The 18758-nt window shown below is 47.3% G+C and overlaps 1 protein-coding gene across 1 annotated transcript; it reads left to right on the top strand.

Moving 5' to 3' along the window:
* Window positions 1-572: 572 nt before the first annotated feature.
* On the top strand, window positions 573-14175 carry LOC149443153 (uncharacterized). The gene is made up of 5 exons (XM_089655885.1): window positions 573-622; window positions 7012-7182; window positions 7299-7927; window positions 8051-8192; window positions 8374-14175. The coding sequence occupies exons 2-5, from the start codon at window positions 7149-7151 to the stop codon at window positions 8940-8942; spliced, it is 1374 nt and encodes a 457-aa protein (XP_089512011.1). The 5' UTR covers window positions 573-622; window positions 7012-7148; the 3' UTR covers window positions 8943-14175.
* The last annotated feature ends 4583 nt before the right edge of the window (window positions 14176-18758 follow it).

Below are 18758 nucleotides of genomic sequence, written 5' to 3' on the forward strand. Positions count from 1 at the left end.
GTGCTGCTGTTTTGAGAGGTCTCCTCTGATGCAGAGCTGAGACCTGGGAGTGATCTGAAGCTAGATGCAGGACTTCATCTGAGAAAATCAGTCTAGAGAAGGATTATCTGATTCACTGGGAGGGGTTTGGAGGAGACTGGAAGGTGGTCTAATCCATCTCCACTCCAAAACTCCCAAAAAAAGTTTTACCTTAGTTATACTTTAATGTTGCCAACTGTTTTGGAGTATCCAATACGCCAAGTTCTACAAGTAATACATTCCGAAAAGACAAACCCCTAGACTGTTTATTGCAGCCAGAGTGAATGCACTGTTGCTTGGGTGACTGGCGGCCTCTGTACTGTTTGGGAAAAAAACTGTTAAACTAATTGGTCTTTGCGAGGGTAGTGCTACAAATCTATGAGGACATACAGTCCATTCACGCCCAGTACAAGGCCAGGTCACACTACCAGACGGTTCTCGGGGCTGCAGTTCCTCTGAACTCCACAAGACAGGAAGTCTCTATGGAAGACAGGAAGTATTGTCAGATACAGACAGGAAGTGATGTCAGGTATATATATATATATAGGAAGTGATGTCAGCTATAGACAGGAAGTTCCATGAGGTACGAAGTAGAGCAGAGGAGGTAATAAGATTTTATTTTCTATCTACACCCAGTAACCCCCGGTCATGTCCGTCCTCTTCCTCCATCGTCACGTCCGTCCTCTTCCTCCATCGTCACGTCCGTCCTCTTCCTCCATGGTCATGTCCATCTGTCCTCTTCCTCCATTGTCACATCTGTCCTCTCCACCGTAACGTCCGTCCTCTCCCTCCACCGTAACGTCCGTCCTCTCCCTCCACCGTAACGTCCGTCCTCTCCCTCCACCGTAACGTCCGTCCTCTCCCTCCACCGTAACGTCCGTCCTCTCTCTCCACCGTCACGTCCCGTCCTCTCTCTCCACCGTCACGTCCCGTCCTCTCTCTCCACCGTCACGTCCCGTCCTCTCTCTCCACCGTCACGTCCCGTCCTCTCTCTCCACCGTCACGTCCCATCCTCTCTCTCCACCGTCACGTCCCGTCCTCTCTCTCCACCGTCACGTCCCGTCCTCTCTCTCCACCGTCACGTCCCGTCCTCTCTCTCCACCGTCACGTCCCGTCCTCTCTCTCCACCGTCACGTCCCGTCCTCTCTCTCCACAGTCACGTACCGTCCTCTCCCTCCACAGTCACGTACCGTCCTCTCCCTCCACAGTCACGTACCATCCTCTCCCTCCACCGTCACGTCCTCTTCCTCCACCGTCACGTCCGTCCGTCTTCTTCCTCCACCGTCACGTCCGTCCGTCCTCTTCCTCCACCGTCACGTCCGTCCGTCCTCTTCCTCCACCGTCACGTCCGTCCGTCCTCTTCCTCCACCGTCACGTCCGTCCGTCCTCTTCCTCCACCGCCATGACCGTCCGTCCTCTTCCTCCACCGTCATGACCATCTGTCCTCTTCCTCCATAGTCACTGAGACATCTTTTATCTCCAGCAGATGATGATACATATATATAACATTATTATACAGGATTTATATGGCGCCAACAGTTTGCTCAGAGCTTTATAACATGAGGACAGACAGTAGAGTTACAATACAATTCAATACAGGAGGGATCAGGAGACCCTGATTGGTGGAGCTTACAATCTAAGATGGAAGGTCAAGTGATACAAAGGGTAATAATTGTGGGGGATGGGCTGATGGAGAAAATAAGAGTGCAATTGTTAGGTGGGGGTAGGGTAGGCCTCTCTGAAGAAAATGGTTTTCAGGGATCATCTAAAAGTGGACAGAGTAGGAGATGGACAGATTGGGGAAGGGAGTTCCATAGGATGGGAGAGGCTCTGGAGAAGTCCTGCAGGTGAGCATGGGAGGAGATAATGAGGGAGCTAGACAGCAGGAGGTCTCGGGAGGAACAAAGACAGTGATTTGGTTGGTATTTTTAGACCAGGTTAGTGGGGCTGAGTTGTGGATGGCTCTGTAAGTTGTTAGTATTTTGAATTGAATTAGTTGGGTGAGCGTAAGCTAGTGGAGAGATTGGCAGAGATAGGTGGAGGACACTGAATGGAGGCCAGTGGAGGGATTGGCAGAAAGGGGTGGAGGACACTGAATGGACGCCAGTGGAGGGATTGGCAGAGAGGGGTGGAGGACACTGAATGGAGGCCAGTGGAGGGATTGGCAGAGAGGGTGGAGGACACTGAATGGAAGCCAGTGGAGGGATTGGCAGAGAGGGGTGGAGGAAACTGAATGGAGGCCAGTGGAGGGATTGGCAGAGAGGGGTGGAGGACACTGAATGGAGGCCAGTGGACGGATTGGCAGAGAGGGGTGGAGGACACTGAATGGAGGCCAGTGGAGGGATTGGCAGAGAGGGGTGGAGGACACTGAATGGAGGCCAGTGGAGGGATTGGCAGAGAGGGGTGGAGGACACTGAATGGAGGCCAGTGGAGGGATTGGCAGAGAGGGGTGGAGGACACTGAATGGAAGCCAGTGGAGGGTTTGGCAGAGAGGGGTGGAGGAAACTGAATGGAGGCCAGTGGAGGGATTAAAAGAGAGAGGTGGAGGACACTGAATGGAAGCCAGTGGAGGGATTGGCAGAGAGGGGTGGAGGACACTGAATGGAGGCCATTGGAGGGATTGGCAGAGAGGGGTGGAGGACAATGAATGGTGGCAAGTGGAGGGATTGACAGAGGGGTGGAGGACACTGAATGGAGGCCAGTGAAGGGATTGGTAGAGAGGGTGGAGGAAACTGAATGGACACCAGTGGAGGGATTAAAAGAGAGAGGTGGAGGACACTGAATGGAAGCCAGTGGAGGGATTGGCAGAGAGGGGTGGAGGACACTGAATGGAGGCCATTGGAGGGATTGGCAGAGAGGGGTGGAGGACAATGAATGGTGGCAAGTGGAGGGATTGGCAGAGAGGGGTGGAGGACACTGAACGGAGGCCAGTGGAGGGATTGGCAGAGAGGGGTGGAGGACAATGAATGAAGGCAAGTGGAGGGATTGGCAGAGAGGGGTGGAGGACACTGAACGGAGGCCAGTGGAGGGATTGGCAGAGAGGGGTGGAGGACACTGAATGGAGGCCAGTGGAGGGATTGGCAGAGGGGTGGAGGACACTGAATGGAGGCCAGTGGAGGGATTGGCAGAGAGGGGTAGAGGAAACTGAATAGAGGTCAGTGGAGGGATTGGCAGAGAGGGGTGGAGGAAAGTGAATGGAGGCCAGTGGAGGGATTAAAAGAGAGAGGTGGAGGACACTGAATGGAAGCCAGTGGAGGGATTGGCAGATAGGGGTGGAGGACAGTGAATGGAGGCCAATGGAGGGATTGGCAGAGAGGGGTGGAGGACACTGAACGGAGGCCAGTGGAGGACACCGAATGGAGGCCAGTGGAGGGATTGGCAGAGAGGGATGGAGGACACTGAATGGAGGCCAGTGGAGGGATTGGTAGAGAGGAGTGGAGGACACTGAGTAGGAGACACTGAGTGGTTGGTAAGGTGGATGAGTCTGGCAGCAGAATTCATGATGGACTGAAGAGGGGATACCCTATGTAAAGGTAATCCAATGAGGAGGGAGTTTCTGTATTCGAGGCGTGAAATGATGTAGGAGCGAATTAGCAGCTTTGTGGTGTCATTGGTTAGGAAGGGGTGTATTTTGGAGATGTTGCGGAGGTTGAGGTGGAAAGCTTTGGACAGTGATTGGATGTGGAAGCCAGAAGGATAGTTCAGCATCCAGGATTACCCCTCGCACCCTGGCTTGCAGGGATGGGTTGAAGGTTGTGCCATTGATCTTGACATAGAAGGAAGGGGAGGGGGCATGTGGGGGAAAATATTATGAGCTTGGTTTTGGGCAGATTTAGTTTGATGAAGTGGTGTGCCATCCGCGCTGATATGTTTGTTAGTAAATTACTGATACGTGAGGAAATTGATGTGAGCTGAGGGGTAGAGAGATAGATTTGGGTGTCATCAGCATAGAAATGGTATTGGACCCAGGGAGGAGGTGTAGATCGAGAAGAGGAGAGGTCCAAGGACAGAACCTTGGGGGACCCCGACAGAGAAAGGAAGAGGAGAGGAAGAAGTAAAGTTGAGACACTGAAGGTGCGGTGGGATAGGTAGGATGAAAACCAGCAAAGAGCACAGTCATGGAGGCCAAAAGAGTTGAGATTTTTGAGGAGGAGGGAGTGGTCCACTGTATCAAAGGCAGCAGAGAGGTCCAAGAGTACAGAATAGTGTCCATTGGTTTTAGCTCTTAGTAAATCGTTTGTGGGTTTTAGGGGAGCGGTTTCTGTGGAGTGTTGAAGGTGAGATCCAGACTGAGGGGGATCTAGAAAGTTATTCTTGGTGAGGTGATCGCTCAGTCGGTTGTAGACCAGGCGTTCAAGAAGTATGGAGGAAAAGGGGAGCAAGGAGATGGAGTGTAGGTTGTTAGGATTGGTGGGGTCCAGTAAGGGCTTTTTAAATATGGGGGTGACTAGTGCATGTTTTAGAGCGTTTGGGGAAGATGCCAGAAGAGAGGGAGAGATTGAAGATGTGGATTAGAGAGTGTAGGATAGAGCCAGAGTGTGACCGTAGTATTTGAGAGGGTCCAGGGGGCAGGCGGTGGAGTGGGCATTAGAAAAATGTTTAGAAACCTCATCTCTAGTGGTGGGATTGGATGAAGGAAGTGCTGAGTGTACCTGTGGACATGCAGTATTTAGTGGCGGGATCAGGGGCGGACTGACAACTCATGGGGCCCCCGGGCAATAGGGGATCATGGGGCCCCTGTGTCCTTGCCCAAACTCAAAAAAGCCTATGATAAAGGTACCAGGGGCATCTCATGGGGCCCCCTACTGACCCCGGGCCCTCGGGCAGTGCCCGAGTTTCCAAATGGTCAGTCCGCCCCTGGGCGGGATATCTGTACATCGAAGATCTCATACCGAATTGTTTCAAATATTTTTGAAGTGATTGGCGATCTCCTGGGCAGTGAGCGAGTTAGTGGGTGGAGGTGGTGGAGGACGAAGAAAGGAGTTGAATGTAGAGAAGAGCTAAAGGGGACGGGATGAGAAGGTGTTAATGAGAGTGATAAAGTAGGTCTACTTGGCAGTGAAGAGGCAGGAATTGTATTTTTGGAGGGCAGATATATATTGGTTGAAGTCTTACACCACGGGCGCTCAAGAGCACGGACACATTTTTTTGAGACTTCTGGTGTCATGTGTTTGCCGGAGTTGTAGGGGTCGGGCCTGATTCTGTGTGTAGTGAGGGGGGAAAGCTTAGCATGGAGGACAGGGATCTATTGTAGACAGAAGTGGCTAGGTTGGGCAGGGCAGGTTTGAGATTATGTCATGGAGGTGGTTAGTAGCAGAGAAGAGAATGGTTAAGGTGGGTTAGGTGATAGAGGTTTCTACAGGTAACTGTTAGGCGGTTGGTGGAAGAGGAGGTGGGAGACTGGGAGGCTGGTGGCGATCACAGAGAGGAAAGGGCTGGTTGGGGAGGTTGCACGGAATGCATAGGTGGGAGAAAACAAGGTGAAGGGTGTTGCCATCAGAATGAGTAGAAGGTTGTGTCTATTGCTTCAGGTCAAAAGAGGAGGTTAGACTTAGAAGTAGCAGGAGTATCCATATTAACAGGAATGTTGAAGTCTCCGAGACTTATTGTGGGGAGAGAAAGTAGGGTAGCCTGGCAGAGAAGTCATCAAGGAAGGTTTATAAGACTGGTAGATCGCAGCAATTCTTGAAAAAATAGACGAATGCTATGTGCATTAAATGAGGAGAGGGAGGTGAGTGAAGTACCTGAAAGGTACTGCGTGGGGCTAGAAGGACTCACACTCCACCTCCCTTCCATCCATTGGGTCTGGGGGACAGAGTCCAGAGAAGGTCATCATGGCAGAGGGAAGCGGAAGAAGCAGTGTCAGGTTCATGAAGCCAGATTTCAGTAACAGCATGTAGTTAGTGATAAAGAGGTCATGGACAGAGTGGACGTTCCAAAGGTCAAAAAAGAAGGGGAAGCTGGTTTTTGGAAGAAGAGGAATAGAAAATAAATGGGGTGATGGTAGAGTTGGGCACAGTTAAATGATGGAGGCCCAGGGTTTGGGGATATACAGTATCTCCAGAGGTTAGAAGCAGAAGATTGAGGGAGGTAAAATTTCCACAATGATTCCAGTCTCAGAGTTTCACCCTAAAATTTGATGAGTAAAGTCTCCGGAGTACACGGAGATCATAGGAATACCGTGTGTCCTGGCAAAGCCCAAAGACAACGTTCATCTTCCAGTCTAGGAGAGGTGGGACGCACTCGGGAGAAATGATTCTGTGTACAGAAACCTCACAGAGCGCCCCCACAGCTCCTCCTCCCAATGTCCTCCAACCAGGGTCAGGGAATCCTATGACATCACACTGACCTCACAGCTCCTCCTCCCAATGTCCCTCCAATTGGAGACAGAGGATATTATGACATCACACTGACCTCACAGCTCCTCTTCCTAATGTAACGCCAACCAGAGTCAGAGAATCCTATGACATCACACTGACCTCACAGCTCCTCCTCCCAATATCCCTTCATCCAGAGTCAGGGAATCCTATGACATCACACTGACCTCACAGCTCCTCCTCCCAATGTCCCTCCATCCAGGGTCAGGGAATCCTATGACATCACACTGACCTCACAGCTCCTCCTCCCAATGTCCCTCCAATTGGAGACAGGATATTATGACATCACACTGACCTCACAGCTCCTCTTCCTAATGTAACGCCAACCAGAGTCAGAGAATCCTATGACATCACACTGACCTCACAGCTCCTCCTCCCAATATCCCTTCATCCAGAGTCAGGGAATCCTATGACATCACACTGACCTCACAGCTCCTCCTCCCAATGTCCCTCCATCCAGAGTCAGGGAATCCTATGACACCACACTGACCTCACAGCTCCTCCTCCAAAATTCTCCCCATCTTCAGGGAAAATGGAGTAAAATGGAAGCCTGACCGGTGAGGTGAGGAGGATTCTGGGAATGTCATTTGATTTTACTATTTGTGTTCAAATCCAGAGTTTTCCTCCTGTGAAGTCTGGAGATCATCTGACATCACATTGCCTCCACCTCCCTCCCTGATAGAAGAGAGAAAGAAGAAGAAGATTCTAGAGTGGGAGTATTTAGAAGGACACAAGGACCTCTACAAGGACGTCATGATGGACAATCAGCCGCCCCTCACATCACTGGGTAAGATGAGACTTTATTGGAAAGGAGAGAGCAGTACGGAGGATCCACCTAGATCCCCCATCATCTGATAAACACATAGAAACAATGGATTCAGTCAGTGTGTGTGTTTCCTACAGATGGATCCAGTCATGGTAACCCACCAGAGAGATGTCCCCGTCCTCTGTATTCCTGGGATTCCACACAGGAAGGTCACACCATCGCTCACCATCATCAGGTAGATGGATCCAGTCATGGGAACCCACCAGGGAGATGTCCCCGTCCTCTGTATTCCCGGGATTCCACACAGGAAGGTCACACCGTCCCTCACCATCATCAGGTAGATGGATCCAGTCATGGGAACCCACCAGAGAGATGCGATGAGATGAGAGATTGTAAAGTTGAAGGTAAAGAAGGAATAAAAGAGGAGGATGATGAGGATGGGGTGATGAAGGAGTCAGAGATTCCAGAAGGACACAAAGATCTGTACCAGGACACCATGGTGGAGTCATCCAGCTACAGGAACCCACCAGAGAGATGTCCCTATCCTCTGTATTCCCGGGATTCCACACTCAGGAATAATAATATTGATGTTAAAGAAGAGTATAAAGAGGAGGATGAGGAGTATGGAGTGATGGCGGAGTTTTCAGAAGGACACAAGGATATGATGGAGCCACCTAATACCAGGAACCCACCAGAGAGATGTCCCCGTTCTCTGTATTCCTGGGATTCCACACAGGAAGGTCACACCATCCCTAACTGTTATAAGGTTGGTGGGATGGAGAATCTAGAACATGGACTTGTGGAGATGATATTTTTTATTTTCATTTGATGTCACAATAATAAATCTTCTATCTTACAGATGATATTTTCTCTCCTTCTCTTGATGTAGAGTGGAGATCCAATCGATATAGAATTTGAGGTGAAATCAGAAGAAGAAGAGGCGTATGTGAGGGATGATCAGCAGTCTATGGAGGAGGATGGAATAACGGGGACATTTATAGAGGAGGACACTCCTACAGAGATCAGCACAGGTGGGTCATGAACACTAAATCCATTCCTCCACCCATACTGCTCACTGATTGGTCACTGACCCATTTCCAAGGGTAGAATTGTGCGCTCCTCAGAGACCAAGCTGCCTGATGTGGGCGGAGTCCTGGTTTGGGAGAACCAATCAGCTCCTGTCTAGTAATCCTCTTTGTCTTTGTATTTTAGTCCATGGCTTGGAGACGAGGAAAACCTCTGAGGATTGTCTCACTTTGTCTCCAGACTGGAAAGTAAAAGATGAGGACATCACACAGAATTCTGAAGAACCATCTCCCTCGTACATTCTGGTGTTGCCCTGTATTGTCAATGTACCATTGTATTTCTCTTATCCTGCAGTACCTCAGACTGTGCAGGACCGGGCCGTCCATCCAAAAGTTAAGAGGTTTTCCTGTCCTGAGTGTGGGAAACATTTCCGCCGAATAGGCCATTTTAATGAGCACAAAAGAGCTCACACGGGGGAGAAGCTGTATTCTTGTTCTCAATGCGGGAAATGTTTTTCACAGAAGTCCAATCTTTCCATACATCAGAGATTGCACATGGGGAAGAAGCCGTATTCCTGTCCTAAATGCGATAAATCTTTTCAGAGTAAGTCCGATCTTGACGCACATGTGACATTGCCAACGGAGGCAGATCCACTTCCCCATTCTGATTGGCGGAAGTGTAACCCCCAAAAGTCCTCTGTTTACAGTCATCTGAGATTGGACACGGAGGAGAACGAACTTTCCTGGTCTGACTGAGGGAAATGTTCCTCACTAACTTCCTAGACATCAGGGGTCCCACATGTGACGGTTGCGAGGCGTCAGACCCCAGCCCTTCTCAGCAACCTGTGACCGAAGGACCAGCCGATCTCAGACCGCGTTGTCACTTGTGTAACAATGCCACTCTCAGCTGTGCCCTGCACAAAGATTTTCCAGCTCGTGGGCCCACCATCTATATGCCAGCAGCCTGAGAGCGATTGGTAATATAAGCGTCTGTAACACACACTGTCACCAAAGACAGGGATATTCAGAGGATTATTACACACTGTCACTACAGACAGGGATATTCAGAGGATTATTATACACTGTCATCTCAGAGAGATGTATTCAGAGGATTATTACACACTGTCACCACAGACAGATGTATTCAGAGGATTATTATACACTGTCACCACAGACAGATGTATTCAGAGGATTATTATGCACTGTCACCACAGACAGGGATATTCAGAGGATTGTTACACACTGTCACCACAGACAGGGATATTCAGAGGATTATTACACACTGTCACCACAGACAGATGTATTCAGAGGATAATTACACACTACCACCACAGACGGATAGTCAGAGGATTATTACACACTGTCACCACAGACAGGGATATTCAGAGGATTATTACACACTGTCACCACAGACAAAGATATTCAGAGGATTATTACACACTGTCACAACAGATGGGTATTCAGAGGATTATTACACACTGCAACCACAGACAGGGATATACAGTGGATTATTACACACTGTCACCACAGACAGATGTATTCAGATGATTATTACACACTGTCACCAGACAGGGATATTGAGGATTATTACACACTGTCACCACAGACAGCGGTATTCAGAGGATTATTACACACTCTCACCACAGACAGGGATATTCAGAGAACTATTACACACTGTCACCACAGACAGGGATATTCAGAGGATTATTACACACTGTCACCACAGACAGATGTATTCAGAGGATTATTATACACTGTCACCACAGACAAGGATATTCAGAGGATTATTACACACTGTCATCTCAAAAAGATGTATTCAGAGGATTATTAAACACTGTCACCACAGACAGATGTATTCAAAGGATTATTAAACACTGTCACAACAGACAGGGAAATTAAGAGGATTATTACACACTGTCACTGCAAACAGATATATTCAGAGAATTATTACACACTGTCACCACAGACAGATGTATTCAGAGGATTATTACACACTGTCACAACAGATAGGGATATTCAGAGGATTATTACACACTGTCACCACAGATAGATGTATTCACAGGATTATTACACACTGTCACAACAGACAGGGATATTCAGAGGATTATTACACACTGTCACCACAGACAGGGATATTCAGAGGATTATTACACACTGTCACCGCAAACAGATGTATTCAGAGGATTATTACACACTGTCACCACAGATAGGGATATTCAGAGGATTATAACACACTGTCACCACAGACAGGGATATTCAGAGGATTATTACACACTGTCACTACAGACAGGGATATTCAGAGGATTATTACACACTGTCACCACAGACAGGGATATTCAGAGGATTTTTACACACTGTCACCACAGACGGATGTATTCAGAGGATTATTATACACTATCACCACAAACAGGGATATTCAGAGGATTATTACACACTGTCACCACAGACAGGGATATACAAAGGGTTATTACACACTGTCACCACAGACGGATGTATTCAGAGGATTATTACACACTGCCACCACAGACAGGGATAGTCAGAGGATTATTACACACTGTCACCACAGACAGGGATATACAAAGGGTTATTACACACTGTCACCACAGACAGATGTATTCAGAGGATTATTACACACTGCCACCACAGACAGGGATAGTCAGAGGATTATTACACAGTCACCACAGACAAAGATATTCAGAGGATTATTACACACTGTCACAACAGACGGGTATTCAGAGGATTATTACACACTGCCACCACAGACAGATGTATTCAGAGGATTATTACACACTGCCACCAGACAGGGATATTGAGGATTATTACACACTGTCACCACAGACAGGTATTCAGAGGATTATTACACACTCTCACCACAGACAGGGATATTCAGAGGACTTTTACACACTGTCACCACAGACAGGGATATTCAGAGGATTATTACACACTGTCACCACAGACAGATGTATTCAGAGGATTATTATGCACTGTCACCACAGACAAGGACATTCAGAGGATTATTACACACTGTCATCGCAAAAAGATTTATTCAGAGGATTATTAAACACTGTCACCACAGACAGATGTATTCAAAGGATTATTAAACACTGTCAAAACAGACAGGGAAATTAAGAGGATTATTACACACTGTCACCACAGACAGGGATATACAAAGGGTTATTACACACTGTCACCACAGACAGATGTATTCAGAGGATTATCACACACTGTCACAACAGACAGGGATATTCAGAGGATTATTACACACTGTCACCACAGACAGGGATATTCAGAGGATTATTACACACTGTCACCCCAGACAGGGATATTCAGAGGATATTTACACACTGTCACCACAGACAGATGTATTCAGAGGATTATTACACACTGTCACCACAGACAGATGTATTCAGAGGATTATTACACACTGTCACCACAGACAGGGATATTCAGAGGATTATTACACACTGTCACCACAGACAGGGATATTCAGAGGATTATTACACACTGTCACCATAGACAGGGATATTCAGAGGATTATTACACACTGTCACCGCAAAAAGATGTATTCAGAGGATTATTAAACACTGTCACCACAGACAGGTGTATTCAGAGGATTATTACACACTGTCACAACAGACAGGGATATTCAGAGGATTATTACACACTGTCATCCCAGACAGGGATATTCAGAGGATTATTACACACTGTCACAACAGACAGGGATATTCAGAGTATTATTACACACTGTCACCGCAAACAGACATATTCAGAGTATTATTACACACTGTCACCACAGATAGGGATATTCAGAGGATTATTACACACTGTCACCACAGACAGGGATATTCAGAGGATTATTACACACTGTCACCACAGACAGGGATATTCAGAGGATTATTACACACTGTCACCGCAAACAGATGTATTCAGAGGATTATTACACACTGTCACCACAGACAGGGATATTCAGAGGATTATAACACACGGTCACCACAGACAGGGATATTCAGAGGATTATTACACACGGTCACCACAGACAGGGATATTCAGAGGATTATTACACACTGTCACCACAGACAGGGATATACAAAGGGTTATTACACACTGTCACCACAGACGGATGTATTCAGAGGATTATTACACACTGCCACCACAGACAGGGATAGTCAGAGGATTATTACACACTGTCACCACAGACAGGGATATACAAAGGGTTATTACACACTGTCACCACAGACAGATGTATTCAGAGGATTATTACACACTGCCACCACAGACAGGGATAGTCAGAGGATTATTACACACTGTCACCACAGACAGGGATATTCAGAGGATTATTACACACTGTCACCACAGACAAAGATATTCAGAGGATTATTACACACTGTCACAACAGACGGGTATTCAGAGGATTATTACACACTGCCACCACAGACAGATGTATTCAGAGGATTATTACACACTGTCACCACAGACAGGTATTCAGGGGATTATTACACACTCTCACCACAGACAGGGATATTCAGAGGACTATTACACACTGTCACCACAGACAGGGATATTGAGAAGATTATTGTGACTCATTAAAATGACCTATCCGAATATATGCTTCATATCAATGTGCTCAGTTCCTGCTGAAGTTTATGAATTTGTATGAAAAATGACTCATGTGGGATGTACGTTTTATGGCACCCTGCTGTAATGACCCAACAGGTCATGACTGACTGAGTTATGGTTTTATGACCAGGCAGAGGAAAGTGTTTTTTCCAGCAGACCTTCTGGAACCAGGCTAATCAGGGGTTTACATCCCTGGAGTTTATCCAGCTGTGAATATGCACTGTTGACCCCATTCACTTACAGACTCACATTCCATTCAAAAGGGAGGAGGGAGGATCAGGAGACAAAATGACTGCCAGCGTCCAGGTCTCTGTGCGCACAATTGTCACACCACACAACCCTGGAGGTGTATTAGTGCCTTGAGTATGGGAAATGTCTTCTAGATGAATGTTGCTGGACATCCCAGCTCTCGTGGGGAAGAAGCACACCCTGATATACACCTCAGATATACTCTATGGCTGATCTTCATCATGGAAGAAACAGTTCATAAGGAGGTCAGAGGTCACCAAAGATGTGGATGAATTGTGGGACCAGGTTGGCCATTGATAGCACGAGAAGAATAAAAATGGAGTCCTGACCTGTCATTGGCTGAGGGCATTTTGTGGTGGGATATTCACAAAAACTTTGTGAAAAACAAACGTGAGCTGTGATTTCCTATGATCATCACCCAATGGCCATAATGTGGTATTTCTGCTGCATTATGGCCGCTAGATGGAGCTGACGATAATAGGAAATCACCGAGTAAATTAAAATATGGCCAGAATTTGTGTCACCTGGGGGAATGTTTGTCATTTTCTTCTAACAGTTTTTTTAAAAAACAGACCCCCTTAGTCTCCTCTGTCAGGTATGTTTTTGTTAAAACCCTCCAACCTATATTTTATGAAGGAAAAGCACCTGGAGAATAAAATGGTGGTAGTTCTCATTTTTTTTATATCAGATGGTGTGACGGGAGTGACTTTAGGTGGGGGGCCCATGGAACACAGCTCACTTTGGAGAGGTGGGGAGACTCCTGTCTCAGCTCCTCATATCCCTCCTATGTGTAAGTCACCCTGTGCCTGTTAGGGGTACAGGGTGGAATGTCCTGATATTGTGTAGACATGTATAGGTGGGGTGTGGGGGGGTTGTTCATTGTTTACTGCCATGTGGTGTATTTCCATTGTTCTATTGGGTGTCTTGCTTGGATGCAAACTATTATGGGATGTATGTGTTTGTGTATTGGTTTGGTGGGGGGTGTCTGCTGATGTGTCTCTGGTTGCTAGATGTGGATTGCCCCGCCCTGTGTCCATATGCAGGGAGGTGGGTTGTTCCCTTGAATGTTTATATCTTGTGTCTGTGTTAAAAATAAAGAAGTCTATTTCCTGGTTTCGTTCAAGAGTGGTGTTCATGGATCTGTGTTCGGACAGGGAAGCGGGAGTCTAACGGAAATACCCTAGTGCAGTCGGGGTCCAGTTCCGTTACAGATGATGTTAGCACAATGCTATATCAGGGTAAACAGAAGAATAAATGTACAAAAATGCAATATATTGCCTAATGTTTCTGATAAAAGATGAGGTTGGGCCGAGCAGATAGATACCCAACATGTCAAGCCTTAAAATAGTGTACACCGGTGCAAGGACGACAAACTTCAAGGAGTGGATTTCACAGGGAAGTACAAAAATCCAGGTTTTTTGATCATACATCAGGGGACACAGAGCAGGCTTTAAATTGTGACTACCTGGGATGTCCCAGAGCAAACCACATGAGGGGAGGGAGACCCAGAAGCCACCATCGGGCCTAGAGAGACTACTCCAGAGTCCGCAAAACATGGAAGCCAAAAGCAGGGTCCTCCGTGGCCCTTTTGTCCACCTGATAAGACCTTGTAAAGGGATGTACCAAAGACCAGATTATGGCATTGCAGACCTGAGTCATTGAGGCCTGATGATGGACAACCCAGGAAGACCCTACATAGGGTTGCCACCTGTCTGGGATTCTGTCCGGACTGTGACTTCACAGCAGGGATTCTGGCTGAAGTTGCAAGCCGAGAAAATCTCACATTGCCCAGACCCAGCACATTTTCAGTCCCCCTCCCCTCCTCGCACAGCATTGCAGACCTGAGTCATTGATGACTGATGATGGACAACCCAGGAGGCCCCTATATAGGGTTGCCACCTGTCTGGGATTCTATCCAGGCTGTGACTCCCCAGCAGGGTTGCTGGCTGCAGTTGCAAGCCAGACCCAGTACAGTTCCAGTCCCCCTCCCTTCCTCGCATGGATGGGAGAGTAAAGATAAGCTCTCGATCTCCTTCCACACCTCTCCTGCTGTGTTTGCCCTCCCACACTCCAATCCCTGGCAGTGCTGTAGAGAGCGGAGACCAATGCCCGAGAACATCAGGCTAAGCAGCATTCACAGTTTTGAGGTTGAACTGTCTGAACCACTAGAGAAATGATCGGTGTCCGAGTCACTAGCCAAGGTTTATGCAGGAGAAGAGTCTCGTAGTTGGGGTCACAAGCCAGCGTCGATACAGAAGAGTTTTGTAGTCGGGTTTCAAGCCAACGTCGATGCAGGAGAAGAGTTTTGTAGTCGGGTTACAAGCCAACATTGATGCAGGAGAAGAGTTTTGTAGTCGGGTTTCAAGCCAACGTCGATGCAGGAGAAGAGTTTCGTAGTTGGGGTCACAAGCCAGCATCGATGCAGGAGAAGAGTTTCGTAGTTGAGGTCACAAGCCAATGTCAATGCAGGAGAAGAGTTTTGTAGTTGGGTCACAAGCCAACATCAATGCAGGAGAAGAGTTTCATAGTCGGGGGTTACAAGCCAATGTCAATGCAGGAGAAGAGTTTTGTAGTTGGGTCAAATGCCAACATCGATGCAGGAGAAGAGTTTTGTAGTCGGGTTTCAAGCCAACATCAATGCAGGAGAAGAGTTTTGTAGTTGGGGTTAAAAGCCAATGTCGATGCAGGAGAAGAGTTTTGTAGTCGGGTCACAAGCCAACGTTGATGCAGGAGAAGAGTTTTGTAGTCGGGTTTCAAGCCAACGTCGATGCAGAAGAGTTTCGTAGTTGGGGTCACAAGCCAGCATCGATGCAGGAGAAGAGTTTCGTAGTTGAGGTCACAAGCCAATGTCAATGCAGGAGAAGAGTTTTGTAGTTGGGTCACAAGCCAACATCAATGCAGGAGAAGAGTTTCATAGTCGGGGGTTACAAGCCAATGTCAATGCAGGAGAAGAGTTTTGTAGTTGGGTCAAATGCCAACATCGATGCAGGAGAAGAGTTTTGTAGTCGGGTTTCAAGCCAACATCGATGCAGGAGAAGAGTTTTGTAGTTGGGGTTAAAAGCCAATGTCGATGCAGGAGAAGAGTTTTGTAGTCGGGTTACAAGCCAACGTTGATGCAGGAGAAGAGTTTTGTAGTTGGGTTTCAAGCCAACGTCGATGCAGAAGAGTTTCGTAGTTGGGGTCACAAGCCAGCATCGATGCAGGAGAAGAGTTTTGTAGTCGGGTCACAAGCCAACATCGATACAGGAGAAGAGTTTCGTAGTTGAGGTCACAAGCCAATGTCAATGCAGGAGAAGAGTTTTGTAGTTGGGTCACAAGCCAACATCAATGCAGGAGAAGAGTTTCATAGTCGGGGGTTACAAGCCAATGTCGATGCAGGAGAAGAGTTTTGTAGTTGGGTCACATGCCAACATCGATGCAAGAGAAGAGTTTCGTAGTTGGGTCACAAGCCAACATCAATGCAGAAGAGTTTTGTAGTTGAGGTCACAAGCCAAAGTCGATGCAGGAGAAGATTTTTGTAGTCGGGTCACAAGCCAACGTCGATACAGGAGAAGAGTTTCATAGTTGAGGTCACAAGCCAACGTTGATGCAGGAGAAGAGCTTTGTAGTCAAATCACAAGCCAACGTCAATGCAGGAGAAGAGTTTCGTAGTCAGATCACAAGCCAATGTTGATGCAGGAGAAGAGTTTCGTAGTCGGGTTACAAGCCAACGTCGATGCAGGAGAAGAGTTTCATTGTCGGGGGTCACAAGCCGAAGTTAATTCCAAGTGGTAATAGTGGTAGCTCAAGGCTGCGGGAAGAAACACTGTGAGGAGCACAATAATCTGACAACAGGAAGTGCAGAGGCATGGCTTAAATCAGAAAGTGAATAGGAGGAGCAAAGAGGTCAAGGTTCAAGACAGAAGAAGATTCAAGACAGGATCATCCAAGGATTTGTTCAGGGAACTGTCCAGCATGCCAGGTGGCTCAACAAGAAGAGACCCTCCCTGACACAGCTAAGGTCCTGGGTTCAAACCTAGTCCCCGACATCCTAACAGGTGCTTTGTGGAATCTGATGTAAGGAGTGCTTTGGTGAGCAGAGACTCCCTTACATCAGAGTTCCCCTTTACATCAGACTGAATTTGCACTTACAGTGTAAGTGCAAATTCTGCATGTGTAGCAGCACCCTCGACTAGAATAGTCTGTTGTGTATGACTCATGGTAACTGGGTGAGTCTGTAATTAAGGTTGGGTTACTGCAGGTCAATCTGGGTGGCTTTAATAGGTTGGGACACTTTGGCCTTCACCTGATTCTGGAGGACCACTGGGACCTTCCAGAAGCCAGTGGGTGGAAGAGGTGGAGCCCTAATCAGCATGTTTATGGGAGTCTAACCAATCCCAGGTTTGGAAGCCCTGATAGAGCTGTGGACCAACCCCATAAATATGGGATAGTCAGGCCGGATAGGGAAATTGAGTGGAAGATGGATTGCTAAAGGAGACTGGTGTGGCCTGGGAGGGGGGTCCCTTAGGTCTAGGGGGGCTGGGCTCATTGTAACTGGGTGAGTCTGTGATTAAGGGTGAGTTACTGCAGGTCAAGCTGGGTGGCTTTAACAGGTTGGGACTCTTTGGCCTTCACCTGGTTCTGGAGGACCACTGGAACCTTCCAGAAGCCAGTGAGTGGAAGAGGTGAAGCCCTAATCTGCATGTTTATGGGAGTCTAACCAATCCCAGGTTTAGAAGCCCTGATAGAGCTGTGAACCAACCCATAAATATGGGATAGTCAGGCCGGATAAGGAAATTGAGTGGAAGATGGATTGCTGAGGAGACTGGTTGTGGCCTGGGAGGGGGTGTAGCAAACTAGCTCATCAGAGTTGGACGCGGAGCTCCCCTTTTCCTTTTCTTTTAGTGGAAGCATTCCTCAGCCCTCATTCCCTACCCCCCTCCCTTCCTGAGAGGCAAACGTTATCTCCTGACAGATGGTGAGGGGTCAATACAGGCTAGGCATTCCTAGTTTGGTACCAGCCGTTTGTGTAAGTGTAACCTTTTTCACCCATCATAAAACAGATAATAGCTTCTCTCCCGGACTTAAAAGAGAACTGAACATTCCTCCGGTCAACTGTATGTTTCATGTCATGGATTATGAAGCTGTTCGTTTTAACTGAGAGTCCACTGACATCCTGGCCAACATATTGTATTGGGCAGACGCAGAGCCACCCCCTTGCCGGGGGGATTTTAAAAAGAGACAGGATAGCAAGTCTGATAGTTAGAGTTCTAACAGATCTCCCAGCTAACATCGAAGGAGGAGATAAAGAATCATCCTGCTCTGTAACTTGGATCTGCAAACCCAGGCTAAGGGCAAGTAACTTAACCCTGTAATTTCCTTCCTAATTATCTCTTTGCTGTGTCTTTATATACATATATATATATATTTTTGTGATATTTCTTTGTAAATATTTTATTGCACCTGTTTGACTCTTTTAGTAATAAATCTTTCTTTCTGAAAGTGTTAAACTGTTTTTAAGCGCTTTCCTGCAATTCACGAATTCCTGCTTTTTGAAGAGACGCTACTGTGTTTGTTTACTCCCTGCTCAATTGGCCTGTAGTTGACCATATTGGACAGGTGACTTTTCAATCATTATAGTGTATTTCTGACAGAGTCCGTCTTCTCTGTACATTTCAAGACGGTAGTGGCAGTAGAAGGGTTAGTTGCCTAATTAACCCGACCCAG

The sequence above is a fragment of the Staurois parvus genome, unplaced genomic scaffold (assembly GCF_062004578.1).
Source record: "Staurois parvus isolate SC_StPar_1 unplaced genomic scaffold, SC_StPar_1.0 ptg000874l, whole genome shotgun sequence".
NCBI lineage: Eukaryota > Metazoa > Chordata > Amphibia > Anura > Ranidae > Staurois > Staurois parvus.